Raw genomic sequence first — 26,822 nt, forward strand, 5'->3', positions numbered from 1 at the left:
TGATGTTAATGTATTATTTCTCATACCACCTCAGTCTATATCAGCAGGTAATTTCTTCCCATTTCTCAGAAATTAAAACATAGATGATTTGTTCACATACCTGCAATGATGGCAGGTTTGTCAGGCGGTACAAAACTGATGGACGGGATCCACACAATGGTTAATCTCAATTCTGCACACAGCATGAATCATTGTTCCTCTAAAATGTCTATTGACATTTAATGAAAAATGTGCACTAAAACATGCAAATTATTAGCAATGCTAGTTAAGATTGTACCTTAAACATGTTGTGTCACAATGAATGAATGGACATAAAACAGACCCATAAGAATTAGCCTTTTAAAACATTTATTTTCATCCTGACTGGTAATCATGAACGGGTCGAGCCTCATCTACTGCACTGATGGCACGTCTTGAATGTCATCCTGAATAAATAACTTATGTAAAATATTCTTTACAGCAAATTGATAGAATTACATAATAAAATACTGTACAGTGTTTTGCACACAAATTAAGCACATTCAACAAAACAGTACATATTCCCTAGAGGCAGACAGTTACAGTTGTGGGGTTGGTTGATCTTTAAGGCGGAAAACTGGTTTCATTAGCACAAGGACTCAAGGAAAATACAAAAATATAGAATACTGTATGTAAGACAATATTTAGAGGGTGATGTAGAAGGTTTTTCGTGGCAAGAGTCGCCTCTAGGTGACTAAACAAATGCTTGATGGAAACTGGAGTGAGACAAAGTTAGAAAGACCTTTCTTACTTGATATTGCTAGATAGCAGCTTAGCAAAGTACAAGCCGCTCACATGTGGAGGTGGCAGTTTTTCAAAAGGCTTTGGCTAAGGTTTGAGTCATCCCAGACTGCTAGAAAAATGACAAATTTTCCTCCCTTTTCACGATACACCTCCAGCCACTGAAAGACATGCACATAAGAAGTGGTAAATAAACTTTTGGTGTATTTACATTTTAATACAGTACGTCTACTTCTCTCGAGTGTTCAACAGCAAATGGGTGGACAGTGGCTGCTGTTTTTTACTTTTACATTCATCAACTTTTTCATCTGTCTTTCTTAATAATGGGGTATTTGTTATTGTACTCCCACAAGATTATTAAAGTGTCCCACTGTGGCAGACTAAGGGGTTTGAACAATGAAGTGACAGGAGGAGGGTTTGTCAGAGCAGCTACAATTGCATTTTAGTCCTGTCTTTTCTCATTTACATGCTATGAAAAGGATCCTCAAGCGCTTGTGGTGGGTTTGTCATCCTGAACCCGTCGAGTTTGGGAGCGAACTCTTCTTACTCCTAGACTCTCCTTGGTGAGGTTCCCAGTCAGAGCAGCATCGTGGACCTGCTTCATGTTCTCCTGGACTTCAGCCTTGGCACGCTTCAGCAAGTCAGTCTGGCCCTGGATGTGAAGTGGTGTAGGGGATGACAGAGGGTAGAAGTGGAGGGAGAGATGGAAAGAGAGCAAAAAGATGTGTGACTAGCTAGAAGCTAAAACATGTTCTAGTGACCGACCGCTGTTTGGGTTTTTGCAACCGTGCAAATGAGTTTGTTTCGCTGACCTTAAGGATGGTGATGTTCCAACTGAAACTCTCCAGTGCACGACTGAACTTGCGACCTTTCAGCCCCTCCTTCACCGCCAGGTTCGGCAGGTTCTCATGAAATTCCATGGCTAGAGCCAAAAACAAGCGCAGCAGATTAGAGGATGGCGTTTATAGTTTAAGAGATTATTGTAGCTATACTGAACCAGGGACACTGACATGATTTTCTGTGTAGCTATGAGTAACAAATGCATCTTGTCTTTTTACCTATTTGACTAATTGATCCATCACCACCAACAAAGATACTGTATTACTCAATTTCATGCATGCACTTTGAAGTTGTTTAATGTTTTTTTATGATATGATTACGTGTGTATGTGTGTATGTATGTGTGTATAACTATGTTACACAGTTACACACACAAACTGAATGTGAATCACTTTTGTATTCATTAATTCATTACAGCTAGTGTAATGCCAAAATCTATTGATGCAGTGTTTCTTTTCCAGAATTTTGGACAACTGCTTAACTCAGCTAAAGTTCAGTGATCTTGTTCCTCATCTTTTCCCTTCTTTCTTTCATATGACAAGTTGTCCGAGAGTTTCCATCATCCACCTTGTGGCTTTACTCCACCAGCATCACAAGATCCTGTGATCAATGAAGATGGGATCTTCATGGGCATACACTGAATCTATGATTGGATGGATGAGATTTATCGGGCGCAGTCTGTTGACCTTAATCAATTATTGCTGTAGTAGAAACCAAACAACGGGATAAAGAAGCAAAGAACAATGGAATAAAGTGAAGTTGATTGAAATGAGATGAGGAAAGATACAGAGAGAATGACAAGCAGTGTAATAGACTTCAGGCCACTGGCTAGTGTGTGTGCAATGAGTTATGTTTGTCAGTCTGGCTTCCTCTGGCTGCTCCGGGCCACTGTCCCACTGTTACCATGGAAACCCAGAAGTGGGTTACCATGGGGTACACATCACTGTGAGCCATCAATGAGCCCAGACATTGAACATGCCAAGTTGTAGAACACACACACACACACAAACACACACAGAAAAGAATAAACAGATTGGATACAAGTGTAATTTACCAATTTCTTACACATATTCCCTCTGTCACTAAATGTCTACAAACATGGACACAAACCTGCACACTCGTATGTTGTCACTGTTTCGAATTCACACACACCTACAGAAGTTGCCTGAATAATAACCTTTACTGCAAGGTTGCTAGGCAACTCGAAGCCTACGTGCCAATGTAGAATGTGTGTCTATTTCCCTGTCAAACCAAGCAAAGCCGATGGAAGAAACAATATTTCCAAGCCACTACAGGATCAGTGTGCATACACAGAAAAAGACACTCACAGAAAAAGGGTCCTAAAATATTCTACACTGCAAATCAAGATGTAGCAGAAATTGAATCACTTTCACTTCCTGTCCCCTGTCTGAACTGGGAACAACTGTGGTGGAAAAAAATAAGAAAACAGATCTGACTTTTGATCTGTTACTATTAGCATTGGATAAAGTGTGAAATCTTTAAATCCAATATGCAGGTCAAGGACTTGGAGAAAAAGCAGCATTTCAACTGAGGTTCTTATAGGATTTATTCATGCAAAATACTCAAAAAATTAAGAGAAAACAAACACACACACACCCACACCCACACTACATCTTCGTGAGGCATTGCACTAGGGCTTCAGCGACCCTTGGCATGGATTCTACAAGTCTCTAAACCCTACAGGAAGGGCAGGCAGCATTTTTCCCAAATATTCTTCCCCTTATTTGGTGTTTGGATGATGCTAAAGGCCATGGGATCTGATTCATCTGGTGATTTCTTAATCATTGAACTATTCACTGAGCCCTTGTGCTTCCTATGAATGGAAGCATTTGGAACTGTGGTATGTTTTTTCACTCAAATATCGAGATTTTCTCATTACATCATTTGTCCAATCGACACCACATTACACATACATTTCTTTTTCATCTAAAAATGTCTTTGCAAATGCATAATCACAATTATTTCCTTTACAGTTTAAACAGATGCTTATCAACAACAAATGCCATCTGGCTTATAATAAATGAAAAGATCAATGGTGTTTGGCTTGTCCCTTCAGAGGTCACAGCAGAACGTACTACGCATGTAGTACGGAACTGGCATCAAGGTGTCCCTTGGTGTTTGGGCGGGGCTGCGCCTGGAGGGGTAGCATTTGAGCCTGTGGCCTTTTGCCTCCCAACCCAATGCTTTACCACTGATCCACCAGGCCCACTGCATTTATAAAAATTATACTGTTTGGTATATCATGACCAGATCTAGTTGACCAGTTTTTCAGTTTTATAGTGTTCATCATGCACACGGTAGTGAATTTAAATTACCAGTCTCTAAATAATTAGGTTAATAAGAGTTTCATTTGTGGTGAGCATAGCACTGAGCACTGAAAAATTTTATAGCTCCATAGAGAAGTATTGTCCCTGTTTCAGAAAAATGTTTTTAGTGTCTTCTACAAATTCGCTTTCAGGAAAGACGTGTAATTGAAACAAATTTTCATAGAGCTATTTCTTACTCTATGAAAACAATGTTTTTGCTGCCATGACACAGAAGTATACCCAAGGATGAGACTGCACACTGGGAAACCACAGAGCAGCAAACACTGCTGTTTAGGTTGCTGTTACAAACCATTCATCTATCACCTGTAACCTCTTATCCTGTTCAGGGTCGCAGCGAGCTGGAGTCTCTCCAAGCTGTCATTGGGCAAGAGGCCGGGTACACCCTGGAAAGGCCACTAATCTATCTCAGGGCCAACACAGAGAGACATACACAGACACACAACCACACTCACATTCACGCCTATGGGCAATTTGGAGTCACCATTTAACCTAACATGCATGTCTTTGGACTGTGGGAGAAAACTGGGGTATCCAGAGGAAACCCAAGCAAGAACAGGGAAGATATGCAAAATCCACACCAAAAGGCTACATCTGGCAGGTGTATTCAAAGCAGGGACCTTTTAGCTTTGGCAGCAGCACTAACCACTCCACCACCGTGCTGCCCAATTGGTGTTACAATATAAATTTCCATTTATAAATGCTATAAAGAGTTGTATATCTCAAGACTTAGCTAAATAAAACAACCCCTTTGTGCAGACTTGTGTGGGTTTTTGTAGCCTTTTAACACACACTGAAGTGGATTCACTCTGTCTTCTACATTGGTGTTCTAGTCTTCCACTCAGCGTTGCCCCTAGTGATCCATCTCTGCCGTTCATCTTCCCACGGCTTTTTTCTCCCTCGTCATTTCATCTCCTTGCTCTGATGTAAGTTCCAGACATCCATCTCATCACCAGCCATTTTACGGCTCCCTTTGAGTGACCAGTTTATGGCTTGCTTGCTGCCCACCCCCTCTTCCCAGACGGAGAGGTGGACCTCCTTCTTAAGATCATCTGATTTGTACACACAGGAAGAGCTGTGCTCACAAGATCACGCATCAGGCTCCTCAGCAATTATTTATCAGATGAACATCCTGGTACTGGGACACCAACTCAGGGCTGAAGTATCCTACTTTCAAAACACTATTTCATAATAATACTACAACATCTGACCACACATGAAATGACAGATACCTGATTATAATGCAGTGCGACAGCATTAGTTTGCTGCACTGCAGCCCTAGCCGCAAAAACGGATGAATATGTCACTGATTATTTTATCAGCAAGAGAAATTTTAGCCCCACAGAAAAATAAAGTTCAGCTGAGGATGGAATGAGATTTCTGGAACCAGAGTGGAGCCATCTGCAAATTTGTAAACAACATTCATCTCCTTCAAGTGCTCTCTCTCTCCCTCTCTCTTTACAATTGCCCCAACTGAGCCATCATCTTCCTCTTGAATAGCAATTAATTTCAGTGTTATCTTAATTTCTCCTTCAATTCCTCATTTCTATTCCCTCAACCATCAAGGGTGATGCTAAAAAGCTGACAATTATGCATGCATTTTAACTCACAACGCTACCATGAAAGCCATAGATGCTTAAATATATGTCCCATGGGTTCTTTCTAAAAACCTTTGTATAAACATTTGAAATCTGAAACTACATATTTAGAATTCAGCACACAGAGTCACATGTGAATGTGTTTTCTACACCAAGCTACTGCCTAAACACTTACTTACTGTCACATGGTTGACAGCTGAAGACTAAAATGGGGCTGAGAAACATGATGTGGGTAATACTGTATGTTTGTGTATTAGTGTGTTTGTGGCCTTGTTTATTGTCACAGGGATGACTAATGTCTGATGACACAAGGGTCATCAGACAAAGATTATGAAAATGATATCAGCAGGTCAGATATGGTCTCCTTCACTTAGGAAACATAAGGAACAGTGCCAGTTTAAACCCACCTCCATCCAAAATACACAGATGATTCACAACAGAAAAAACTCTCATCTAGCACTGGGGGGGGGGGAGGAGGAGAGGAAAGAGAGGAAAGACATGGCAAGAGGAGAGAAAAGGAAATGCAAGACAAGATGATCAAAAAAGAACAGCAAGAAGGGAGGTGGCAAAAGGAAGGGAGATTGAAGGAAATAGTATAGGAAGCAAGTGAGATAGTACAGTACATAAGAAAAGAAGAGAAGACAAGAAAAGGTAGGACAATGTAAACAAACGGGGGAACAAGGAATAACTTGAGACAAGATGGGAAGGAAAAGTCAAAGATTGCTTAGGGTACATGGGGCAAGAAAAGGAAAGGGAAGGAAAGGGCATAAGATGAAGAGAAGAAAGGCAAGAGCATTAAGAGAAAGAAAGGGGTACGGCCTGATCAGAAAAAAAAGAAATAACAGGAACTAAAAGAGGAGAGAAAAGGGTTAGGACAAGGAAGAGGGAAAGAGTGGAAAGAAAATGATTAGGATAAGAAAGAAAAGAGAGAAAAGAAGAGGAGAGGAGAGGAGAGGCAAGAAAAGGACACAAGAAAAGGAAAAGAAAAGGACATTAAATTAATGACAAAAGCAACCACTGCAGTGTGGATAACAGCCTTGCTGAAGAGGCTGTGTGGGAGTTGTCCCAGATGAACTAGGAATATGGGCATAGCCTTTTTTTCCTACTCATTACACACACAATATAACACACGCTCTACATAGCAGCACCAACACACACACAAACACACACACGCCTACACACCTGTTGTCTGTACATGCAGGATCCTGTCATAGATTCCATCAGACAGCTCGATCACTGCTTTGCTCGCTTGGACCATCTGCAGATAGGGAAACATCTATTAGCATGAAATACACACACAAGCCACTACAACACAGAGTTGTACTGCTCTAGACAATTATTTCATTTACTGTTTCTTGTGCAAAAATCACACTGCTGAGCACATACTTAGTCTGCTTTGTTGAAGGCTGTAAAAAATGCTATCCACTGCACAGCAAAGGGTAAGAACAGATTGGTGTAAATGACACGAGTAATAAACATTTAGAATGAATAAAACTTTCATTACATATGCACAGATTCACCACAAAATGCACAGTAGACATATGCTTTATATGGAACATGCGCATGAACGTTTGAGGGCCATCGCTATATTTCCTCTAAAGCAATGACAACACACATACACACAGTAATGAGATTTGTAGCTTCTGCCTGATTAATTGTGCACCTCCTCTCACAAACCCTGCTGGGACATGACCCTTCAGTGGGAAAGATTATGCTGTTCAACAAACAACTACAGTACACTACTTTGGCCAGATTCTATTCAACACACACACACACAAGCACACACACACACCCTCCTGTCCTGTCTCTGTTGTTCTGCCTCTCCCTCCGGGCATCGGGACTGAGGTGTGGAATCCATTTAGCCAAACAACATTAAAATCTATGCCAATTATATTCTGCACCAGGGTGAGATTTTTCAGCTCTGATTTCCTCGGCCAGAAGCGGAAGTGGCTAAACATGCTCACACACAGGCACACACATACAGACAGGCACCTTCTTATTTACACACCAGTGTACAAATAGACAGTCAAAGGTCTGTACTGTTGATATTTGCATAGCAGTGACAAACAGCCATAGTTAAATCAAAATGTCACAGTTTATACACCAAAACCTTAATCATGAATTAATATGACTAGAAACTAATAGAAATCAAATTTTCTCCACTACAGCTCATACATGTTACATATGCTCTGTGTACAGCGTCACTAAAGTGGCTACTGATACTAACAGTCCATCATCCTGCCTAAGGGGAATATCTAACAGAAAATAGGGTAAAAGGTGCAACATATTGGGCAGCCAGAGACATTGTGAAAATGTAATGTTATTTATCATAACAGCACTTTTTAACACAACAAGACAAGGTACGACCCCAACAAGTGCTAGAACACAGATAGGTTAATGGAAACTACTTCTATTAGAATAGCATAGTCCAAATAAAAAAGAAAAGGAGGCAAGAACTGAGAGAGTTGAATAAGTGAAAGAAGGGATGAGGAGGAGGAGGCTGAAGTGGGGATAGAGACAGAAACAACATGTACATTTCATTCTAGCAGAGAGCTGATCAGACCTGATCCTACTCAAACAAACTGATTCATTCCACTTTACTGACTAGCTGATGAGTTAACTGACAGACGAACTACCCCCTCTCCCCTTTTTATTGTTATTATTTTTGCTCTTTGTGGATATTTCCGTGGGGGAGTTGTCTCAGCAGTCTTTTTAGTCTGAATTTCATAAATTAGATGTGTTAAATAACTTTCTCGTTGGTCAATGCAAGGCTGCTGTTTATTTGAGTGAAAACAGTAGATTCAATCCAGAACAAATGGAGATGTTTTACAGATGCATAACAATGAAAGCTCATTGGGTGTTTGGGAACATGCTGTTTTCACTCAAAGGAAGCCATGACCTTTGTCTTGAAGGGGATTTTCATTGTTAGGTCAAGTAGACAGGAGATGGGAGGAGGCTGAGTAATGTGTGATTATTGTTGCTTTTGTTTGGTCTTTCCTTCCTTTTGATGAATTTCAGTTCTGTGTCATGTATTCTTTTGGGAAAACATTAAGCATATAGCTGTCAACTCTCTTCCTTTCGTACCGTGTCATAGGTGGAGACGACACGGCGAAGGACATCAGGGAGGGGCCCTTGGGGTTCGAGGGTGGGGTAGTGGTCCTGGAGGTCAAACAGCAGTAAAGGTGTCCCTTCTGGTCCAGACACTCTGGAGCTCAGAGCCAGTACACACTGCATGAGGTTGGCCACAGCTGACACCCCACACAGCTCCCTGAATACAGACACTGAGTTCTGTAAAAAGAAGGTATAAAAAAGTTTAGATGTGCAGATTTAAAAATGTTAAAAATTAATTCTAAATTTTTCCCCTTCTGTCTGTTTCTAATTTGCTGGTGCTGATGGAAAAACAGCAGAAAGCCATCAAAACAAAATAAACATTTCTCCAGCTTGATTTTCTTTTTCTCTCACTCTCACTCTCTCTGACACACACACACACAATCAAAAACCGCTCTGCAACATATTTTGTCTACAACTGATTTTCCCTTCTGCAGTTTAGAGTGAAATATATATATATATTTTTTTTAAGAAAATCAAGAGATGTGAGTACTGACACTGACTGAACAACAGTAACTGTTTTACTGTTTTGACACAAGCATCCACAGATCAGACTGCTGCCTAACACACAACGTTAAGAACATCTTTTTGCTGAAGACAGATATTTATTTTTGTATTTGTATTTGTTTTTGTATCTTCTGTTTCGTTCTTTTTGGTTCTGTATACACATAATCACAGGTAAAATATTAATTCACTGATTTGAAATATCTGAAATTTGATTTTCAGTAATAGTCAAAATGAAAAAAGCAATAATTTTGGTTGGCAAAAATATTAATTAATTAATTCTGACAACTATTTTTATTATTCAATTAATTGTTAGCATATATGTCAGAAAACTCTTGAAAGTAACTACTAAAATCTGTAAAACGCTTGTTCTTTTCACTGAGCATGCAAAGAGCAAAGCATACAGTCACATAAATCAAAATTACTGGGCAAACTCTAACCTGTAAGAAACTAAAACCAGTGAATGTTTAACATTTTTGCTTAATAAATTATCTGAATTTTTATTAACTGTTGTTTATCCATTCAGTAAATATTAAATCATTTTAACAATATAGACTGAATGGTAAATTTTGAGCTTTCGTTTTGGACTCAGCTTGCTCTTCCCCTCAACACGTCAGAACAACATCCGCATTGCTGCAGACGTTAGGCGAATCCAATCCTATGATCCGTACTTAGGGCAACAATTCAATCACAACCAAAACAGAGCAATTCATTGTTTTCCAGCAGAGAACATTCTTTCCACAGCTTCAGACATGGATGTGCCCAACTCTCATTCCAGTCTCAACACTTTTGCTTGGTCTGACCAAGCATCAGGACCACATCATCAGTGAAAAGCAGATATGACAAATCTGAGGTCCTCAAATCAGAAACTACCTAAATAGGGCCATGGGACAACCTTGGTGGAGGTCAACATTAACTGGAAATGTTTTTGACTTTCTGTTATACAAAGACGGGAGACATTGTCAAAGGTCTTCCCCAAATCCACAAAACACATGTAGACAGAATGGCCAAACTCCTATGACCCCTCAGGTTTTAGGATATAATCCACATTGCTCCTCCTGAATCTGAGGTTAGACAATCCTTCCTTCACAGCAATGTAACATGAGATTACCCAAAAACACTGAACAGTATGATACATTAATGATGAGAGCAGACCATTTGGTTCCCCTCTATTAAATATGGAAATCAACTCCCTGATCTTCCAGTCTACAGGTACCATCCCTGTCCTCCGACTGTGAGCAGACGTGTCAAGACATCCCAACAATGTCCAAAGCCTCCAAAATCTAGGGATCAATCTCATCCCCAGTGATATGCACAGCCTTCCCCAAACCCCCCACAATAGGTCAAAGAAACAATCCAATTATCTTCAATCTTTCTTACCTGCATGTTCTCCCTCAGGTCAGTGGCTTCTCTCAGCAGAGGTGCAGCCATCTTAAAATTCTCGTCCACAGCCCGAATTCCTAAGTCCCTCAGAGCTGTGTACTCTCGCCCCTTTCGGGCCTTCCGCACCGACAGACCCCTTTTATGAGGCTTTCCCCCTCCTCTCCGATTGGTGAGGGCCACGTGGACGAACAACTTGGCATGTGGAAGTTCCTCTCCTGTCAGAAACTGAAGTGGTACATGTCGATACCCTGGCTGGAGACACTCAAGAGGAATGGTATACTGTCCTGTGGTGATACAAAGATTACATTTCAATTCAAAGCATTAAAAAACTCACACAAAGTGATTTTTTTCTATTTGTAATCTACTAAAGAAAGGCCTAAATTAGCAAACACTGTAGTGTGTCACTTTCTCTGAGTTGACTAACTCCTCAATCAGGGTGATCCTTGCAGTGCACAGTCTGTTAGTTGTACTGACCTATGAACTCATCCCCAATGAAGTCATCATCCAGCACCACAAAGCGAACCATGGCGAGTTCTGGAAGGTTGATCTGGAACTCAAAGCTCTCGTCAAAGATAGGATTGTCACCATTCTGGGTCACCGTCCTGGTGCGACGCTCTGTGCAGTCAGCTGGGATACCATGGATCTCTACGTACACATAAGGGTCCACCACATCCCCTTTGGCCCCTGAACCTCTTGGCTTGGGCAGGTTCTGGCCACTAATCACCTGTGAAAAACAAATTCATGTATTGTTGACTATAAGAATATAATTGTAAGTTCATCATGGAAGGATAATTTCAGGTTTCCAGTTTCTTATTTTTGTAGTTTGACAGATTACTTTTATTTTCCATAATAACACTGTACTCATCCGTATAATTGCTGAGACTTCCAACAGTCCAACAGTATAACAAATAACCTGTCAGATTATCGGACAGGTTGTAAACAAATTAAAGTTACGGTTACTGAAGAGCTTTTAGAAGTAAATCATTCTGAAATGCTGCCACAATTATTTAAATTATATTCAAATTCTACAAAACTGCAGATAAGTAATTTTGATATTTAAACTTGTCTAGTGCTAGGGACATTTCTTAGAGTCTATTATTTCACCACACCTTCACATGGAGCAGCTGTGGAGACACACCAGGCACTGTGTCTCTGGTATCGGCACTGAAAAAAGAGACCTCCTGCCTCATGATGGCTGGGCGCAGAACATAACCACAGTTCCCATTTTGCCGAAACCAGGCTGTGTTTAGGTCCATCATCAGTCCTGCTGTCTGAAAATTCATAGACACAATCTGGCAGCCACACTTCCACAGATCTTGAGGGTTCATGTTGCTCGAGTCAATACGCATGGGGTTGGGGTATACCCGTGACAGGAAACGCTTGTTGTGATTGACAAAGTGGCCAGGGCTCTCGCCAGCAAGACACAGAGCTAGAGTCTCATGAAAGGAGCACAATTCCCAAGGTTTTTGGCTTTTGGATGATGTTGGAAAGTCAATGAAGTGGACTGAGTGGCAAAGGGTTACTAGATCAGAAAGCCCCCTCAAAAGTTGGAACCGTGTGGGAGGAAGGTGTGCGGGATGAGACTGAGTGATGGCTGTGGAAGGGACGATTTTCTGCAACGCGTCCTTCTCACTTCCTGCAAGTGCTGTTCCTCCAGTATTAGCAGCTTTCATCCTTTGACAAATCTCAGCACCTTCGTCCTCTTCACTTACCTCCCCGTCTTCCACATCAGGACCTACTCCCAACTTCTTGCCCTTTATTAGGATTCGATGCCGTAGGGCATGTGGCGATGGTAGGAATGAATCCCCTTCATTTGGGGGATGTCTGTATAACCACTCCCCTAGTATCTTTACCAAATGTTGCAACATCACTTTCTGCTGTTGGAGAGAACAGTGGTTCTCAATACATATAATTAAGGGATACTCTGATGCCATAAATGCAAACCTTCCAATTGCTTCTAACACAAAGCGCAGGGAGAGTGGTGGGGAGAGGGTGTGTCCAGTACACACCACCGGCTCCTCATCAGGTCCATCCCAAATATCTACCTCTACACATCGACAACCCATCTTAAGTGCGCGGATGTAGCCAGAGATGTCGGAAGGACCTCGAACCTGGTCCTCAATGAGGTAGGTGTTGTGGGAGGAGTTGATGTAGTAGTGGGATAAAGGCTGGGACATATCCTGGCACACAGTGTCATGCTCCCTGTCAAAGAGGTGGCACTCTGCCGAAGTGAGGTAGCTAGTGAAACCGTCTAAAGACAGGTATCCCTGCTGTCGACCCTCCTCTGATGGTTCGTGCGATTGGATGAGCTTCAGACTTGTCTCCACACTCACCTGGGAAAAGAAAAGTGACAAATGAAACATATGACTTGTTTTCTGGTCTCTATATGCCAGATTATCTTATGTTACCTACATGAGCCATGCCCTGCTCAGCCTCAAGAAACTTCATCAGGTCTTGGCTGTCCAGGAACTCCTTGTTGCTAGAGAACTGCACCAACAGAAAGTAGATCTCTGGACGCGTGCAAAAGTCATGGAAGACCTCAATGAACTCCTGCTTGGTTACTCGTTCATTTCTTCCAGTTAGTAGTTTGGTTTTGCCGTGATCTTTAACCCCACATCCATTATCTAGGTTCAGCCCACAAATCCTCTCCCTAACTCTTTGTAGCTCTTTAAACCTCTGTTCCACTTTACCACTGCTCACCCCAGGGTTCACACTCTGTATCAGCTTAATGGCCGACTGCAAGGGAATGTCTTCCTGTTCATCCTTCTGTCTTTCTGATTCAGCAGCAGAGGAGAATAACTGCTCCAGCCAGCCCAGACGGAGGCTGTCCTGACTGCTGGCAAGCATGTCTAGGGCATGTTTCCCGTACTGCATCACATACCTGGGGAAAGATGAGAGACAAGTGAACACGACATTATTGCAATCACAAACACTTCCTGTTTCATTTTGTGAATGTCACTCACACTCATGTAGAGTTCAATAAATACAGCAGTAGAACCAGTTTCATGTTTAGTAATTAGTACTGTTTTATAACAAAACATCTCAAAGCACTGTAAAACAAAATCTGGAAACAAAGATCACGCCGTTCAAAGCTTAAAACACATTTAAATATCATATGTTAAATATCACAAAAAATGACAGACATTTGGTGTTTCAAAAAATTTTTAATAAAACAAATGTAATGTTATTTTTTTTTATTTTGAATGGATTTCTACTTTGTTAATTAAGCAAAACAGATAGCTTTAACTATAAACTATAACTATATTTAATATAACTATAATACCCTTAATTTTTTATAACAATATAACAGATGAAATGTCTGAATGCAGATAAATAACCATCTTATTTGATTGCACTGGCTTTAATTACAGAAGTCAAGAACAGCCGTGGATGCAGCTACTTTTTTATGCTGTGAAAACAAGATAATTACAATATCTCATTATCTTAAGATAAAAAGATAATTTGTCAAAATTAAAATTAATGTTATATATATATATATATATATATATATATATATATATATATATATATATATATTAGAGAGGCTTGTTATCCCGTGGCACCAGGCTCTTCTTTATTTGAAGTGTTTTTAAGCAACTGTTTTATTCTGGAAATGCTTTGGTGATTTGATTTTAAAACATGAGAGAGTATAAGACTGATTAAGCTTCAGACTGACTTAGGCTAATAATATAAACCACATCACCAATTAATGGTGACGAGTTATTTTCTCAGCTCCTTCTCCTTGAGCAACACAGTTAATGATACCTTTGAGTTATCTGCTGTCTCTAATATGACAATGTATTACAATTGAATTATCATTGTGTGGAAAAAGGTTCTGGGGCTGCTGATGAAGGAGAGGCTGGCATTGAGCTGCAAGCAGACAGTCACGTACACTCCTCTCTTGGAGGAAGAAAAATGGCAGTGCGTCATTTTGGTGCGCTCCAGCACAACTACACATCCTCTGACAGGATGACACTGGTGCTGACCACAGGCCTTTTTACAAGGACAAAGCAAACGAAAGTATTAAAAGCTAGTGGAGGGGCCGAGCGTGAATTTGATGTAGGTGTTCAGAATAAGAAAGACTTCAGAACAAGAAAACAGATGAACAATTTCCTTTGAGTCGAACTTGGCACCTGCTACTCTTATAGCAGTACAGTCATGTGGGACATGGGGGGGGATCAGGGGAGCGGTGTTTATCTCTGTAGTCCAGTAATTTAATGACTATAGTAAAACATTACATCACAAAAATGCAAAAAATCTAATATACCTATATTTACTATTAACCCATAGCAAAATAAACATTTTATTACACAAACTTAAAAGGATACAGCATTAATTGTAATCTACGGAACATTGATGTAAATGTTGACAAATTATCTCGTTATCACAAAAACAAAAACTTTGTTTTCCTGAAATAATAAGCAATATTATCTCATTATAATATTAAAATGAGCTTTGATAAGATAATTATCCCCTAATCATGAGAAAACTAACTTATATTCCCTGAGATAACTAGATTATTATACTGTTATAAAAAAAAAATTGCATCCATGGCCATTCTTAGCTTTTGTATTTAATATACACTACTGCCATACATAGTAATAGAATGTATACCAGTGTCAGATAACTCTAGCATCTTGTTGTGTCATACCTAAGGCCAGTCACCCAAATGTTAGCCACTTCAGCAGAGTTTGCCACCAGGTCCAAACTTTCATACCCCTCTCCATAAATAATGGAGAATGCACAGTCCTCTGAAATCTGTTCATAAACTCCGCTGGTGCGAAAGGTTTCTGTGTTACGACCTGTCCGTACCTGGAATTTAAAAGACTCATGTCAAATACCATGAAACCAAATACATTTTCACCAATGTGGTTTGAGGTGATACATATTTCCATTGCCTTTTACTAAAACAATCATTATTCATCATTAATAAAGCCAAAGAAAGGGAGGGCTGGTTTAGAAAGCTTTCTCGTATTGACACTGACCTCTCGTATGGAGGCCAGAGAGATCCGAGCTTTGTCTGACTCCTTCTTCGATGGCTCCCAGCTTAGAGCCTGGAGGCCTGTATCCAGCAGATAGTAGCGTTGGTAAACACGTGAGTTGGGCCGTATTTTCTTCAGTTCACTTCCCTCTACCTGGAGGCGAGATAGGAATGAAATTGTCATTCACTGACTTTCATCTCTGAACAGGCTCTGCTGAGTGTTTGTCAGGTTCAAACCCCTTCATCTACCCTTGAACCCTTGATGTATAAATGAAGGGTTTATATTTTATGAAAATCACTCTAGCTGACCCACCATCCAGTGAATGCAGTCGGCAGCACTACTGATCTTTTTCTCTGACAGGCTGCTGCTGAAGGACACCGTCTTCTTCCTTTCCCGACCTGCACGTGACCCATCCTGATGAGGACAAAGGGAATGAAGGATAAAAGGACAGGACAAATAAAGATGGGAGAAGTGGATGGAGGTAATAAAAAGAAAAGAAAATAGCTCAAAAAGAGACATGGCTTCTGAACAGTACTCTATGGTTATGCATGACAAACATTTTTCCCGTCCAAAATGGATCTCAAAGGATTAAAAGGCATACAAGCTTATATAACAATACACAAACAAAGATTATTTGGTCTACCACATAGAGCCTCCTCCTCCCAATCTGTTCTTGTTGTTCCTAACACAATGCTAAAAGCCTTTGCATGCCCTTGCCCTTCACCATTGGACCATTAATCATACCTGACTAGACAGAGGCAGCAGAAGGCCTCATTCTAATTCTGCCCATCTACAACGACCCTGGCAGAGCCAATCAGATTATCTCAGCTCACCATCACAGCTCATCCATCTAATTTATTGACCAATCAGATGTCACCCACACAAGGAACCTTATACTACTAACAGATAAGAGCATATATGTAGGCAAAGTTATTCAATTATGAATATATTAGAGTCCTGATAAAATCAAATCAAAGACTTCATTGAAGATAATCTAAGGAAGGATAAGCAGAATAAGATAATTGTAGTTGATTGAAACTTAAGTTGAGTGATTGAACATTAAAACACCCACATTCTCAACATCCTATTCTTCTTCTTACACCCTGTATACTGTATATCACAAGCAGGGAAAGAATAAAAGAAATAAAAATTTTCCAAACCAAATCCAGAAGCCTGTTGCTTATAAATACCCTTTGTCTGTGAATACTGACTGATCAAACTCGACTCATTAGCATAACTCTGATTTTATTCAATTAAAACTTCGTATAATCCTCAGGAGCACTCAACTCTTTTGTGGGAGAAGAAAGGAAGGAACCCTTCATATGAAAGAAATCTGTGGAATATGAAAAGCAGAAAGAGAAAAGAAGGAAAAAGTAAAATCACGTGAGCTGTGTTTCATCGAGAGAATAATGAACACATGAATGAAAGGCAGTATAATTCACAGAGGATGAAAAGGTTTCCCCTAAACGGAAGAGAGGGTACCTAACCATGAAAAATCCTCATACTACAATCACTTCATTAGGATGGAGAAGTGTTTCCAATGGTGACAAGTTTTTTTAGGGCTGGAACGAAGGGAGGAAGTGCTCTAAAAATACTCCTAGTGCTTTGGGTTTAACAGAGTGAGGGGGGTGAGAGAGTCTCATCAACACTTCCTTCACATCTTCCTCTGAAACTGTGGTCAGCAATGTGAGAAGTTCTAATGATCAAAAATATTTAAAATATTAATTTCTCTCCACTATTTGTTTAATATATATTTTTTACCATTTAAGGAGAAACCGTTTAAGGAGAAACAATTTCTCCATTTAAGGAGAAACCGTAAAATATATATCAGCCCATCTTCTCTCTGCTGATAATTGTGTGCCCCTAGTAAAAAAATCTGACCCCTATGGAGTGTGCCAGGAAAACCTTCAAATTTAACTCTTGCTCAAATAGGAAGACACAGATGCAGCACAACCCCAGTGTTTGAGATAAAAATAAAAATTAAAAAAATCAGGCTTCTGTCATTTTTCTTCTATTGGAATTATTTATTCCGATAGCAGAACTCAAACTGATGGTTTGTGGAAGCTATCAGAAAAGTTTCCACTGACCCAGAATGAGGCGCAGCGCCACTGCTCATTGACTTAAATCAAACACAGAAGCACACACTACCACCCTATCATTCACCATTTGCTTTTTTCTTTCATGCAGTGTAGTGACAGTCACCGGATTACTGCTGACCTCGATCTGCTGTGTACCACCTCATCTCTGTGACATTAGTGTAAATAGTGCTTCTGTGGCTGTAATAGCGCCACTCATGGTGCACAGATTAAACATTAAGGCATCTCCACATAAATAACTTTGTAACTACAGACATTTGACCACAATGTGACTCACAAATGTACCTTTCACAGTCAATTACATATAGACAGGAAAAGCATTGCTCAAACTATATTTCCTCTTCTTAACAATTTCACTATTTACTTAATATGTTTCTCAATATTTATTGCATAACTTAACCAATCTTAGGCTTTTGGGCTTTTCTTAAGGAAGCATTGTTTTCACTAACATGTTTTACTCAAAGAGAAGTCAAAAAAAGAAAAAAAACCTGAACCTCACCCACTTCTCACCACTGCAGCACTTTTTCAGCTTCTGATTGGCCATTAACTTATCTGGACGTGATAAGGTTTTGCTTCATGACAAGTAACAGCTCATGTTGTCTTCACTGTTTTTACATTGTCCTTGTGTATCTTACTTAAGGTTTTTCTTTTCATATAACGAAATTCGGTAAGTTCAAACCAAATTCAAATATTGCCTTAGAATTAGAATTTTGATTCCACAGTTAACATTTATACATCTTCTTGTTACATATGATGCTTTTTAAAACTTGGCTTGATTTGATTTTTTTAATTTTGGAAGATAGAAATAGATTGCACCTGTCAACTGCTGCGACATTTTCCATGTTGTTATTGTTCGAGAGACTAGCATGATCATAATTAACGAGTAAGAACTATAATCATCTACCTTGACTTACATTTGTCTTTAAGGGGAAACTAACTTAAAGACAAATAATATGAAGTTAGACAAACCTACCTTCATTGTGAGCAGCTTGGTAAGTCACTCTCTTTTTTGTTCATAATTGACAGTATTACTCAATACACTTTTATCTCTCGCATGTTGGTTTTCATCTGTCTTCAAAACAGTGTATGTGAAGGCTAATGGAAGAAGAGGTAAATATAATGTTTCTTCTGTGTAAAAACGTTACATGTTGTTCCGGTAGATAAGAGTAGATAAACATACACACACATAGCAAAACAAAACAAGCTCAGCCTCCATCCCCAATAAAATCCAAATACCATTTAACTTGATCTTTTACAGTAGAATGTACAGTATGTGTCTGTCACAAAGGCCCTAGTTTGCTTTTCACAGAAAACAAGAGGAGTCTCGAAAACCACCACCGTGCTTCAAAACAGGAAGCATGCTGTCCGCCCATCACATATACTTCCTGTGGCTCTACTGAGAGAAGAGTGAAGTGACAACACAAAAAAGACTGACTGACAGAAAGAAAGACAGAAGGAAAGAAGAAAAAAAGAAGATTACATTTTAATTTTGACATTTTTGTGACAAAGTATGTGAACCCTTTTGAATTACATTACATGAATTTATACAAACAATTAATCTTTAATAAGATAATATGATGTTTAATTTTAATGGTTACAATTTTAAGCAAACACAATGGTTTACAGTTCATTAATTAGTTACAGTTAACAAATAATCAGTAGCCTAACACACAAGTCATAGTTTAGTTCTTGTAGATTGGCCTCATTCAACTATTCATAACGTAGGTTGGAAAAAGTATGTGACCACCAAGGCTATAGACATAAAAACAAGCTAATCCAGACTGGTGATAAGGCCTAGAGCTAATATCAAATAGTTTAAAAATCCATCAGTCCATGACTTAAGTTATAATAAAAACATTCACACCCTTTGTGTGGTTTTCCAGATTATGCTGGGTTACATTCTGTTTGCTTGAATTCTTTCTTAAGGTGCATCCACGTTAAAGCTTGACTGGAGTCTACCTGTTGGAAACTTAACTAATTTAATTACAACTGAATTTACAAAGGCTTCTTGACACATCTGGCTGTCCCTGAATGGCACAGCAAAAGCCCAGTTCCTGTAGAATATAGGAGAAACCTAACGATGTTTCAGGCATGTATTCACTAGGTCACTTGAGGTTATAGATTCATGGTCAAAATGGTAACACAGCAAAGTGCACAAAAGGTGAAAGGGGTGAACACTCATTAAATCAACTGTATATTTTGTAAGTTAAAACCAACTACAGTATCAGTAGTATAATTCAAAAACATTTAAAAAATAATTAGAGAAGTCATACCAGAATCCTTAAAAGACACTCAAGATGGCTCATGTGGCTACAAACGGTTTTGCACAAGGAAAAGATGGGAGATCACACAGTACACTGCAGCTTTCCGCTTGTGGGGTTGCCAGTCAGAGTGCCTGTGCTGAACCATGACCACCTTAACATTAAAACCACCAGGCTTATTTAATGTTGTGCCTGATTGGTGTATGTAAGAATAAATATTTCTGCTAATAAATCTGGATGGTTTGACTATAAGATTACTGATGTTCCTGGTAGGATAAACAGTTGGAGAGGTTTGTGGAGGGGTGGAGGGCAAGACAAATTATTAGATGCAATAATAAGAGAAGGGTGCACCGTCAGAGAGACAACACAGAAGTAGAATTTTGAGAAGAGGAAATGGCCTAAATAAACATAATAGCAAAAAATATGAAACAGAGGAGAGTATAAATAAAAGTAAAAGATATTTGAAAGCTCTTTGGCTGATTACTGTCCATCTTCTTGTGGACAGTCACAAAGCTTTAGCACTTGGTATTTTATTAAAGGCATCAGCAGTTTATATATATATGCATATGAAATATGAGAATGTACATTTGTATAGGTGCAACAAGCCTGTGTCACTACTTAAAGCATCTCGGAGTCAGCAAAAAAAAGATATAGATCATTAACGGACATTGACTTTGGTGCACTAGTAAAATAAAAACTGAGACAGAGCTGGTTTTTGTGTAAGAGAAAAAAAAAGGATTGGAAATGAGTTGGAAGGCTAGACTCATGCCTGTGGCCTTGTGTTTGACAACATTTGATTAACAGCATAGTTTATTCCAAGAGCTTCTCAGCAGAGAGCTCAGCGCCACCCAGGCACTCAGGTTAGGATTCTGTGGCGATGTACTAGGAACTGTGAGTGGATTTATGGAATCTGCAAAAAGGGCCTTCAAAAAGAATAAGATTGACCTTCTTTATTCACAGCAACGTTTACTTGTGTCTGAAAGACATTATTTAAGTTGTTCACTGACACCTGGGCCCCACCATCCATCACAAAGTTCTTTTTATTATACCATAGAAGATATTTCATTTTCCTTAGCAGGCAGGTTCAAATAAAGCTGGATATGAAAGGATAGTTCAAGTCAACTATTCATATAACGTTGAATACGTCTAAAACTAAATAATGGGCAAAACTTTCTTCTTTGTTGAAGCATCAACGCATAACATTCTAGCCATTCTAGTCAGAGTGCACACGTCACATTAATTTCTTATTTTACAGTATGTCTGGAATTAGCATTGAAGGAATTTGTTAAAGTTCCCAAAAAAGAATTGCAAACTATAATGCCAAAATGTGTAGAGCCATGCTAGCAGCTCTTTAAGACTGTCCTGCAGGCCTCTACAACACACACGTCTTTGAATCAAATGCATGCTAACATTATTATACTAACATGTTTACAATGACAATTCAAACATGTTAAGTTTAGCATGTTAGCCATCTTATTTTAGCATGTCAGCCTACCAACACACAAACCAACTAGTGTTGATCAACCGAGGTTTTGTCAGTTGGCCTATAAGAAACTGGACATTTTTCAGTCCAACAATTTATAGACTACATGCACAACTAATCAATGAATAAAAAAAAACTTTCCATATGAACTTGTTACTAAAATCATTAGTTGGATCTGTAATCAGAACACCTCTTCATGAATTATCATGACACAGTCATCACACACTCTGGAGGTGTTGCTTGTGGTTTTCACATGTGTGAATCGTACATCTATCTTGTCATTCTGTTATTTATTCAGCGTATGTAAATAATGTTGAAGATGAAAATGTGAGAATTCACAGTAACTCAACTGTTCAGTCTGTGACCATACTGTATACCCTTGCCCTGTGACATGTATAGCCGCAGATGCTCCTTTATGCTTAAAACCCTTTGAAGTCCCATGTGCACACATGCACACAAACAAACACACAAGGCACAAAAAATGAAACAAGTAAAAGGTTAACTAGAAAAGGTCATCTTGTCAGAGAGCTAACCACGTCTGCAGCTGACAATCGTCACAGACATATTTTCCGAAGATAGAGGGCCACTAAAACCATGAACAGGCGGTTGGAGACTTGAGTCGGGCATCAACTGTGAGCATGAGTGTAGCAATCAAAGCACTGAGCGGGGTTTCCACACACGTCAGTGAAGTCTTTGGTGAGGCTCACTTCCAGGCACACGCACACTTCTGTCTAACCCTGCACAAGCATGGCTAAATGTACATCATGAATAAGGAGCCCATATGCTGGAGCGACTCCATCATCAGAGCAGCTCAGAGTAGCAGTATTGCCTCTGATTCCATCATAATAAGTAAAAGGGTTTATCCAGTTTCTATATCTGTTTGGGGCCATGCTAATGCAGTGTAAATTTGTTTAATGCGAGCAAAAGATGTTGATTTGATGCTGTTCTGACTCAAACATCAACATCCCCGTGTGTGCTATGTCCCCTCTGGCTATTACTGCTCCCTGTGCAGAAAAAAAACTGATAAAAAGATCCAAAATACAAATACACACTCAGTACACATGCACACTTACAGAAAATTATATAAAACATACATGTGAGCATATACCTTGTGATACAGGCACACTCATACTATGTTTCCACTGTTTACTTCAGTTTCTTTCCACAGTCCAAAGACATGCATCTTATATTGACGTACATTTCTGTATGTCTCTCTGTTTCAGCCCTGCAATAGACTGGCGACCTGCCCTAGAGTTACCCTGCCATTCACTCAGGGACAGCTTGGAAATGTAGAATGTTTTTTATTTATTATGAAACTGGGATCAGATGTGATTGTATCATGGATGTATTCTGAGTACTGGATACTGGATCAATTTTGATCAAGAATCAAGAGGTCTGCCACAAACATTGTGCCTTTTTGGGCACAAAGAGCACGGACACCACTGACCTTCAGTTGCAGGTGATATATTCAAATAATCCCACGGCTTTTTCAATGTTTCCATGTTAATTCTACTAAAAAAGGATAAAAAGGAAAAAAGGAAATTCTCCAGGTTTGTGAGGCCCATCCCACACAGCCAAGTGCTGACCCTGGGGGTGGGATTGGATAAAGAACCAATACCTCACTCATATCTGTCCACTAAAAATAATGGTGGAGTCAAGTGATTGTGGGCGAAGCATAAACAGTGCAACAGCTATCCCTCGATTTTCTTCACTGATCCAGGCTAATTGATTACCCTCCTTTGAGATTTAAGCATCACTATATGTTTTATGAGCTAAGATGAATATTGTACATCTTATTATATCTGATAGACCACTTAAGTCCACAGGATTAGTCAGAATTGTGTTATTTGCCCTGTTTTGACTGGTTAATGAAAGTCTAAGATGGTCTTAACAAGCAGCAATGTGCACACCTAGTTTTAAAAAAACTAATTGTAAGAAAAAGAAACAGTAGCTGATCGTTATCTGCACCCCGATGTACTCGAAATAGACATAAAGTGAGTTGGCACCTAATTCTGCATCTACTTCACGCACACAAGAGTGAGATGGAATAAATGAGAGGACAGCAGACAGCACAAAGTCCATACTGATGAAATTCAATTAAGGGTACACTCATTACCTCAGCCAAAAGGGAACAAAAGAACAGACACACACACAGGACATTAATCATCTGACTCCTGTTAAAACTGGTGTGGAATGTCATATTTCCTGTTTATCTGCCTACATACCACCCAGACTATTGCAAGGAATCCCGAGTTTAGCCACATGGTTAGTTTAGCGAAGAACAAAATGCACTGTTGTGATGACAGGTGGATTGAAATCTCCTTGGTTCTTAGACTGAGCTCAGTCTACTGAATCTAAAGCCTCAGGACTTAAAAAATTCAAAACACAAGCACGTTTGCAGTGAACACACAAATGCACTGCATGCACACTGCTATGCTGCTTGGTTCATTAATCACTGTATGTTCTTAGTCTTAAATGTAACCGCTGAGCATGCAAAAGTCAAACACCCATCTTCATGCTTCTTCTTCGTGTGCTTTCCTGCGTTACTGCTCTATTATGAGAAATGTGCTGGGGTTATTTAGGATCATCTGACCCAGTGTAGGACAGCAGAACTTTACTTAAGCTGTGTGTTATTAAATCCCCAGTGTCAGGTTGGCTGCACTGTCAAGGCTAACAGAAGACAACAACAGGCTTGTGTGTGGGCAATGAGGTGAGAAACATTTGTGTGTGTTCCCAGGAAAGCAACGTATAATCTCCAACTGCTCATGACTTAATAGCAATATTGCAACATGAAGTGTTTGAGGAAATTGGCCAACTGGCCGTAGTCCTGTCCTCCAGACTTAGCACCAATCACGCACTGATGAAGCCTTGATAAAATAGTCATGTTTTTGCAGGCAGCAGCTCCATAGACAAGCAGCAACTTGAGACCTTTGACACGCCTAAAGGCTTAAGCCATAAAATATATTAGATCTTATTGATTGAGCAAAGGTCACATACAAATAAACCTAACTTTTGCTCGCACAGGGTAGTGGGGTCAAATCAACAGGGACATTCAACCGTGAGACACAGAACAGAGTGGACGCTTTCTAATCAAAGCCTACAGCAGGTGGTTTCACTTATTAGGTCCTCCTCCTCTCTAGTTGATGGAGTGCTAGTAAGTGACATCACCCGCTGTCTGACTGGAACAAAACCTTGCTTGCTCTTATAGACGACATAATACACACTCGCATAACTGAGAAGACTCACTATTCTTTTTGCTTAAATGATTTTAAGCACTTGCCCTGTAGCTCACTGTCCCACCGTCAGTGTCACATGGCCTGGATTTATGTGCATCCTAAAGTGCAGAATAGTTCCACTCATCCTTTAAAATTTCCTCATCAGCATCATCACAGAATTCTGATATTCCACACAGATAGTGACAAAGCTGACAGAAAGCAGTGACACAGTTTAACACTTTTCATTTCATGTGCTTCAGTCTCCACATCTGTATATTTATGTTACAGTAGAATTTATGCTTGCTTTATGGTATGATGTTTTGTTTTTACTTTGCATGGCAGCAGCAGTACATTCCTGCAGGGGCTTGTCATGTTCCTGCAAATCCTTTCAGTAACTACTACTCCATCATTTTGTGAAGGTATAATTGTGGGGGGTTGGGGGGAGTTTAGAGGTCTGCCCTGCACTTGCAACAGTTTGCATGCATTTGACTTCTCACATCTTAAAGCAAGGTGGTTTATTTTTTCTTGAAGGAAACAATGGCCTACCTTGATCAGGCTGCTGCGTCGAGGGATTGGTTTAGTAGCTGAATCCGAACCTGCGCTCTCCCACGTCGGGGACTCGCAGCTGGATTCCTTTTGGACCATCTTCACGGTGTCTGAAATGCTGCAGTTTCCGTTGGACACCGGTTCTTCTTGGTGCGTCTCCAAGCTCATTCCAGCTCCTCCGGATGCTGCTTTGCAACCAGCAACCGCGGAAGCGATGGCGCTTTTCTTCCCTCCAAATTCAGCCATGGTGACACTTTCCGATATCTCAGTTTTCTTGAAAGCAGCGGGGCTCCCAACGCAACAGCGCAGCGCACGGACACAGACATACCATCGTTTGAAGTGAGCGATCGGCGACCGTGCGCCAAGAGCAGAGGAAACTTCTCTCCCCCTTCCCCCTCTGTCTTTCTCTCCTCCCACCCCCCTCTCGCTTTCTCTCCTTTTCTCTCTCTATCGTAGTGTCTTCTTCTGCACACACACACACACACCCGCTGAGGCGCGATGACAGCACCAGAGACAGCTGAGCGACAGCAGTGACCGACACACCCCCAAACCTCCGAGTCCAATACTCATCGCATCTCCGCGACAGCTGGATGTGCGCTTGCGTTCAGGAAATTGACGCTTCGGGGGCTGCCTGTTCTGCTACTTCCGAGCAGTATTCAACTATCAACACAATGTGTCACACAATCATGGAAACCGTGAACATTTTGTTCCCCAAAGTCATCTGTTACAAGTCGGACCCTTACTAAATTACGGAGCTTACCATACTGATCGTCAACAAAGCTGTATTAGGCAGTTATTTAAAAAACAAGTTTGAGTTTGTCACTGTGACTAAATAATAGAAATGACATGCAGACTATCAGGACGAAAAATCAAAAACCGGCTGACACTCACAACCGAAGTCCTGATGATTCGTCATTTATGGCCTATTGAAATTAGTACAGTAACTGTAGAATTAATGATAGAAAAAATGATAATTACTAAACAGTCATTACTGTGAATTAATCTATAAACATAACTACACGAAGGATTATTAAGATGCTTATCAATTACTGGTTTGTGCTCATAGCTGCAGAATTTTAAAACCATTGCTTGCTGACTAAAAACATAATGAGAGATGATTAAACCATTTACTAATGACTTATTAACATTAGCTTCCTGTATGCTTTTGTGCTCATTTGAGACACTCCCTTACATACCTGACACAAAACAGAATGTACTGGATTTCTGCACTTCAAAGATCAAGGACATGGATGATTGGGGGGGAATTATTGTGATGCACGGCTCTGGGATAAATTCCAAGTTCACTTTTTTGCCAAAATGCAATTACTGGAACATTTCTCACTAAGATGGCACAAGCAGAGAAAGGTGCACCTAGTGTCCACATTCTCTTGGCCACAATCTTTCTGTGACTCTGCAGACATTCTGCATTCTCTAAAAAGCTGAAATGATTCCACATGTTGACACACAGTCATTCCAATATTTACACAAATCAATGTCATTGGTATATTTGCTGCCACAAAACCAGTGTTTTGTGTGATATGATGAGTGATGTGATTAATAATGTGCTTTCCATTTTTACTCTCCCCCATAACACACCTTATCTTAAGAGTCAGGACGTTTTTCAATTTCATTAATAGCTCTGCATTAACATGATGTAATGACTGCAATAAAAGTTGTGCACTTGGGCGTCCTTGCTCAGAAAA

General features: G+C 39.9%; 1 protein-coding gene and 1 long non-coding RNA gene across 10 annotated transcripts; one reads left to right on the forward strand and one right to left on the reverse strand.

The window, feature by feature from the left end:
• Positions 1 to 331: 331 nt before the first annotated feature.
• On the reverse strand, positions 332 to 25,516 carry LOC137127408 (inactive phospholipase C-like protein 2). Of its 5 annotated transcripts, XM_067504355.1 has the most exons (14): positions 25,120 to 25,257; positions 18,851 to 19,048; positions 16,806 to 16,851; positions 15,831 to 15,932; positions 15,522 to 15,671; positions 15,188 to 15,348; positions 12,949 to 13,417; positions 11,646 to 12,869; positions 11,011 to 11,260; positions 10,534 to 10,820; positions 8,626 to 8,829; positions 6,724 to 6,799; positions 1,572 to 1,681; positions 332 to 1,411 (listed from the first exon to the last, which is right to left on the reverse strand). In XM_067504355.1, the coding sequence occupies exons 4-14, from the start codon at positions 15,831 to 15,833 to the stop codon at positions 1,244 to 1,246; spliced, it is 3,102 nt and encodes a 1,033-aa protein (XP_067360456.1). In that variant the 5' UTR covers positions 15,834 to 15,932; positions 16,806 to 16,851; positions 18,851 to 19,048; positions 25,120 to 25,257; the 3' UTR covers positions 332 to 1,243. The 5 variants fall into 5 exon arrangements, with proteins under 5 accessions (XP_067360456.1, XP_067360466.1, XP_067360474.1 ...); XM_067504365.1 differs by lacking the exon at positions 18,851 to 19,048 and having other exon boundaries at positions 25,120 to 25,255; XM_067504373.1 differs by lacking the exons at positions 16,806 to 16,851; positions 18,851 to 19,048 and having other exon boundaries at positions 25,120 to 25,516.
• On the forward strand, positions 16,858 to 25,243 carry LOC137127452 (uncharacterized). 5 transcript variants are annotated; one of them, XR_010914435.1, is made up of 5 exons: positions 16,858 to 18,281; positions 18,542 to 18,606; positions 18,698 to 19,122; positions 22,582 to 22,817; positions 25,105 to 25,243. It is a non-coding gene; the product is annotated as an uncharacterized lncRNA (long non-coding RNA). The 5 variants fall into 5 exon arrangements; XR_010914434.1 differs by having other exon boundaries at positions 16,858 to 18,606; XR_010914431.1 differs by having other exon boundaries at positions 18,542 to 19,122.
• Positions 25,517 to 26,822: the final 1,306 nt, after the last annotated feature.

This window comes from Channa argus, chromosome 1, assembly GCF_033026475.1.
Source record: "Channa argus isolate prfri chromosome 1, Channa argus male v1.0, whole genome shotgun sequence".
NCBI lineage: Eukaryota > Metazoa > Chordata > Actinopteri > Anabantiformes > Channidae > Channa > Channa argus.

Excerpts from the sequence above, each read along its gene's own strand:
- LOC137127408 (XM_067504373.1), bottom strand. The coding sequence starts at position 25,365 with ATGGCTGAATTTGGAGGGAAGAAAAGCGCCATCGCTTCCGCGGTTGCT. Across the intron at positions 15,349-15,521 it reads CTCTGGCCTCCATACGAGAG|GTACGGACAGGTCGTAACAC; the intron begins GTCAGTGTCAAT and ends TTTAAATTCCAG. Across the intron at positions 11,261-11,645 it reads CACAGCTGCTCCATGTGAAG|GTGATTAGTGGCCAGAACCT; the intron begins GTGTGGTGAAAT and ends TGTTTTTCACAG.